The sequence below is a fragment of the Hyperolius riggenbachi genome, chromosome 5 (assembly GCF_040937935.1).
Source record: "Hyperolius riggenbachi isolate aHypRig1 chromosome 5, aHypRig1.pri, whole genome shotgun sequence".
NCBI classification, from domain to species: domain Eukaryota; kingdom Metazoa; phylum Chordata; class Amphibia; order Anura; family Hyperoliidae; genus Hyperolius; species Hyperolius riggenbachi.
In genome coordinates this window covers 6,168,630-6,174,629 of record NC_090650.1, presented here as the reverse complement: position 1 = coordinate 6,174,629, position 6,000 = coordinate 6,168,630, and the positions used below count along the sequence as shown (strand labels likewise).

The 6,000-nt window shown below is 51.7% G+C and overlaps 1 protein-coding gene across 2 annotated transcripts in view; it reads left to right on the top strand.

The window, feature by feature from the left end:
- Window positions 1–6,000, top strand: part of SLC25A13 (solute carrier family 25 member 13) — a 184,125-nt gene that overhangs the window by 103,448 nt on the left and 74,677 nt on the right. For both annotated transcript variants that reach the window (XM_068235062.1, XM_068235061.1), the window contains one exon: window positions 3,159–3,211. In XM_068235062.1, the coding sequence (XP_068091163.1) occupies window positions 3,159–3,211 (53 nt within the window). The remainder of the gene's footprint in view (window positions 1–3,158; window positions 3,212–6,000) is intronic.

The window sequence follows — 6,000 nt, the reverse complement described above, 5'->3', positions numbered from 1 at the left end:
GTGGTGGGCGTGGAATAGACTGTAGGAGTGGCGGGCGTGGAATAGACAGTAGGAGTGGTGGGCGTGGAATAGACAGTAGGAGTGGCGGGCGTGGAATAGACTGTAGGAGTGGCGGGCGTGGAATAGACTGTAGGAGTGGCGGGCGTGGAATAGACTGTAGGAGTGGTGGGCGTGGAATAGACTAGGAGTGGTGGGCGTGGAATAGACTGTAGGAGTGGCGGGCGTGGAATAGACAGTAGGAGTGGTGGGCGTGGAATAGACAGTAGGAGTGGCGGGCGTGGAATAGACAGTAGGAGTGGCAGGCGTGGAATAGACAGTAGGAGTGGTGGGCATGGAATAGACTGTAGGAGTGGCGGGCGTGGAATAGACTGTAGGAGTGGCGGGCGTGGAATAGACTGTAGGAGTGGCGGGCGTGGAATAGACTGTAGGAGTGGCGGGCGTGGAATAGACTGTAGGAGTGGTGGGCGTGGAATAGACTGTAGGAGTGGCGGGCGTGGAATAGACAGTAGGAGTGGCGGGCGTGGAATAGACAGTAGGAGTGGCGGGCGTGGAATAGACTGTAGGAGTGGCGGGCGTGGAATAGACTGTAGGAGTGGCGGGCGTGGAATAGACTGTAGGAGTGGCGGGCGTGGAATAGACTAGGAGTGGTGGGCGTGGAATAGACATTAGGAGTGGCGGGCGTGGAATAGACTGTAGGAGTGGCGGGCGTGGAATAGACTGTAGGAGTGGCGGGCGTGGAATAGACAGTAGGAGTGTCAGGCGTGGAATAGACATTAGGAGTGGCGGGCGTGGAATAGACAGTAGGAGTGGCGGGCGTGGAATAGACTGTAGGAGTGGCGGGCGTGGAATAGACATTAGGAGTGGCGGACGTGGAATAGACAGTAGGAGTGGCGGACGTGGAATAGACAGTAGGAGTTGCGGGCGTGGAATAGACAGTAGGAGTGGCGGGCGTGGAATAGACAGTAGGAGTGGCAGTTGTAAATTAGACTGTAGGAGTGGCGGGCGTGGAGTAGACAGTAGGACTGGAGGGCGTGGAATAGACAGTAGGAGTGGCGGGCGTGGAATAGACAGGAGTGGCGGGCGTGGAATAGACTGTAGGAGTATAGAGAGCACAGTGATTCATGGGGCTGCATGTGATGGGGATGAGGAGACATCCTGTGCCAGGCAGCAGAGTGCAGCAGTGTGAGGAGATATCCTGTGCCAGGCAGCAGAGTGCAGCAGTGTGAGGAGAGATCCTGTGCCAGGCAGCAGAGTGCAGCAGTCTGAGGAGAGATCCTGTGCCAGGCAGCAGAGTGCAGCAGTTCAGTCTGAGGAGAGATCCTGTGCCGGGCAGCAGAGTGCAGCAGTCTGAGGAGAGATCCTGTGCCAGGCAGCAGAGCGCAGCAGTCTGAGGAGAGATCCTGTGCAAGCCAGTAGAGTGCAGCAGTCTGAGCAGAGATCCTGTGCCAGGCAGCAGAGTGCAGCAGTTCAGTCTGAGGAGAGATCCTGTGCCAGGCAGCAGAGTGCAGCAGTCTGAGGAGAGATCCTGTGCCAGGCAGCAGAGTGCAGCAGTCTGAGGAGAGATCCTGTGCCAGGCAGCAGAGTGCAGCAGTCTGAGGAGAGATCCTGTGCCAGGCAGCAGAGCGCAGCAGTGTGAGGAGAGATCCTGTGCCAGGCAGCAGAGCGCAGCAGTCTGAGGAGAGATCCTGTGCCAGGCAGCAGAGCGCAGCAGTCTGAGGAGAGATCCTGTGCCAGGCAGCAGAGCGCAGCAGTGTGAGGAGAGATCCTGTGCCAGGCAGCAGAGCGCAGCAGTGTGAGGAGAGATCCTGTGCCAGGCAGCAGAGCGCAGCAGTCTGAGGGGAGATCCTGTGCCAGGCAGCAGAGCGCAGCAGTCTGAGGGGAGATCCTGTGCCAGGCAGCAGAGTGCAGCAGTGTGAGGAGAGATCCTGTGCCAGGCAGCAGAGTGCAGCAGTCTGAGGAGAGATCCTGTGCCAGGCAGCAGAGTGCAGCAGTCTGAGGAGAGATCCTGTGTCAGGCAGCTAAGCGCAGCAGTTCAGTCTGAGGAGAGATCCTGTGCCAGGCAGCAGAGCGCAGCAGTTCATTCTGAGGAGAGATCCTGTGCCAGGCAGCTGAGCGCAGCAGTCTGAGGAGAGATCCTGTGCCAGGCAGCAGAGCGCAGCAGTTCATTCTGAGGAGAGATCCTGTGCCAGGCAGCAGAGTGCAGCAGTCTGAGGAGAGATCCTGTGCCAGGCAGCTGAGCGCAGCAGTCTGAGGAGAAATCCTGTGCCAGGCAGCAGTGTGAGGAGAGATCCTGTGCCAGGCAGCAGAGTGCAGCAGTGTGAGGAGAGATCCTGTGCCAGGCAGCAGAGCGCAGCAGTTCAGTCTGAGGAGAGATCCTGTGCCAGGCAGCAGATCGCAGCAGTTCAGTCTGAGGATAGATCCTGTGCCAGGCAGCAGAGCGCAGCAGTTCAGTCTGAGAACAGATCCTGTGCCATGCAGCAGAGCGCAGCAGTTCAGTCTGAGGAGAGATCCTGTGCCAGGCAGCAGAGCGCAGCAGTCTGAGGAGAGATCCTGTGCCAGGCAGAAGAGCGCAGCAGTTAAGGCTGAGTGGGCACTGGATGTTTGACTTAGTTCCTGCCCGGAAAGCTGGCCCAAGTATATGGAAATGTTTCATTTGGCTCAGCCTGTAAGCGGTTCAGTGAGGTCCCTGAGGTCACCATGCCGAAGGTGGTCAGAAACTCTTCCTGCATTGCTTATGTATAAAAATCCACTACTCTGCGAGATTGAAGTCTGACGGACGGTATTGGCTCTGTGCTGGCACAATGGCGCCTTACAACAGTGATGGATACGGTCAGGGCTGTGGAGTTAGTACAAAACTCATCTGACTCCTCAGTTTATTGAAACCGCCGACTCCAGGTAGCCAAAATTGCTCAGTCCACAACCCTGGATAGGGTACTTGCCTTTTGTTATTAAAGACTAGCTGATGTGAGAGGGATACGGAAGCTGCCAGGGGCACCTCACACCCGTCCAAGCAATACGGAAAGTCTGGCAGGAATTGGTTGGCGTTTTTAAGGAAATAAAGATGGTAGCCTCCACATTCCTCTCCCTGCAGGTTTCCTATAGGGCACTGTTGCATTATACAGCTTAGTATTTGACCCGATGTATATTTTGTGTCATAGGTCTGCTGCCCCAGCTGCTGGGAGTCGCTCCAGAGAAAGCCATTAAACTAACTGTAAGTACAAATTGTGCAGACATCACGGTTACTGAAGGACCAAAAGACTGAAAGGGGAACTGAAGTAAGAGGTATACGGAGGCTGCCATATTTATTTCCTTTTAATCAATACCAGTTGCCTGGCAGCCCTGCTGGTCTATTTCTCTGCAGTAGTATCTGAATAACACCAGAAACAAGCATGCAGCTAGTCTTGTCAGATCTGACATTAATGTCTGAAACACCTGATCTGCTGCATGCTTGTTCAGGGGCTATGGCTAATAGTATTAGAGGCAGAGAATCAGCAGGGCTGCCAGGCAACTGGTATTGCTTCAAAGGAAATAAACATGGCAGCCTCCATATACCTCTCTTCAGTTCCCCTTGAAGCCATTAAAGTTCTGTGTGGGTGTATGTACAGTGTGTATACTGTACGTGTGTGTATACAGTGTGTGTGTATACAATGTGTATGCACAGTGTTTGTATACAGTGTGTGTATGTACAGTGTGTATATAGTAGGTGTGTGTGTATGTGTATGTACAGTGTGAGTATACACACACTGTACATACACCCACACCGGGTGTATGTACAGTGTGTGTATACAGTAGGTGTGGGTGTATGTACAGTGTGTGTATACAGTAGGTGTGGGTGTATGTACAGTGTGTGTATACAGTAGGTGTGGGTGTATGTACAGTGTGTGTATACAGTAGGTGTGGGTGTATGTACAGTGTGTGTATACAGTAGGTGTGTGTACACAGTGGTGCTCAGCAAGATTTTGGATATCCGAGTTACCCAGATAATCCGAACTTTTTCAGCTATCCGACCGGATTCGGATTCCGTATACCTGGGCTCAAATCCGGATAGCACTCCGCGGATAGTTGTCAGGCAATCCGGATATCCGCGGATATCCGAATCTTGAGATACTGTAACTAAGAAGATGACGTCCATGATCTCATTGAGCCAATCAGAGGTCTCCCAGACTATGCCCCAGCACCCAATCACAGAAAGAAACAGTGGCCAGGCCCCCTGTATAATGAGGGGGCTGCCATGATGAGAAATATCGCCCTTGCTTTGTGAATACTCACTGAGAGACATGCTCCAGTGCTGCTGGCCTAGCAAGTGCTGTATACAGTGATAAACCTAAAGCTGTTCAGTGATTAACACCTTCACTATCACTACACTATTGTTGTATTGTCTATTAGCTTGCAGCAGCTGCTATGTGTCTGTGTGTGTGCTGTGCACAGGCCAGCTGCTGGCCTGCTATTAGCCTTAGCTACAGTATAGGTTAGGTTAGGGAATAGGATTACTGTGTTACTGTGTAGTTAGTACTGTAGTACTGCAGTCAGTGCTAATTAGTTGTTAGAGTAGTAGTACTACTTTTTTCGCTTACTGCAGAACTGCTGTGCTGCTGAGCAGTGCCAGTGTGACAGTTAGTGTGCACTAATGTCTTCTCCTCTGCTGTCTGTTACTCGGCACGTGGCAAGTGGAACGTGACACCACGTGACAAGTGCCACTGCCAAGTGCCACGTCCGACATGCTCCTGGCAGACGTTACTGCTGCATTGCCCTGCTCCTGCTGCCTGTGCTGCTCACACCGCCAGGGTGCCACAGGCCACTGCTACTGTGCTGATACCACCTATAATTAACCCAAAACACAATTGCTGCGTAATTTTTTGGAGGTGTCTGGGCTTAAAACTGTCATGTCCCAGTTGTGCTGTTGGACTTTGGACACAATGTGGGCTGCACGACTGCTGTCTGGAACCTCCTGATGTTAATTGACAGCCATTTTTTTTGGGGGGGGGGGGGGGGGGGGTTTAAAGGGACTCCGAGCAGTGCAGAAACTATGGAAAGATGCATATCATTTTAAAGCTCTCTTTCTCCTCTTTCCAATGATGTATAAACCACCGCCCTACACCTTTTAGTTTTCTCTATTTTCGCAATCGAAATTGCCGTGACTTCAATCGCGAAAATAGAGAAAACTAAAAGGCGTAGTGCGACGATTTAGGTGTCGTCAGAAAGAGGAGAAAGGGAGCTTTAAAATGATATCCATCTTTCCATAGTTACATTGTATTACACAGGGCGACATTTTCCTAAAGTCAGCAGCTCCATTCTGCTGAGAAAAAGTCGCCGACTGGTTTCATTCCCTTTAACTACTTTGGGGCTTCCAGCTGTAGCCCCTTTAAGGACCGGAGTCTTTTTCTTTTAAATCGCTACTTCTCAATCACTGTGATTGGCTCACAGATATTCAGCGGGTCAAGATCCAATGAAAACAGGTCCTGACCCAGGTACACGGAGCTCAGCTGTTTTTAGACAGCCGAGTCCTGTGCTGGCAGAGACACACGACCATGGCCCATGCACGGGAGCCGCCAGCATTCAAACTACGCTGCATCAGGCTAAGGCAGCCACAAGTAAAGCGTCGGTTTAACTTACAGCGGTCCCGAACCAGTTAAGAAAATACATTTGACACCAGCAAGGACAACCCTTTCCGTGAGACCTGCACACTTCAAGCAAACCTGAAGTGAAAATAAACTTATGATATAATGAATTGTATGTGTAGCACAGCTAAGAAATAAAACATTAGCAGCAAAGAGCACAGTCTCCTATTGTTTCCAGTACAGGAAGAGTTTAAAAACTTCAGTTATCTATGAAAAAAACATCTCTGAGCTCTCCGACCCAACTTGGGTGGAATACAGTCATGTTTTCTGAAGCACTTAAAGAGAGTCTGAAGCGAGAATAAATCTCGCTTCAGACCTCATAGATAGCAGGGGCACGTGTGCCCCTGCTAAAACACGGCTTAACGGGGGTCCCTGATCCCCC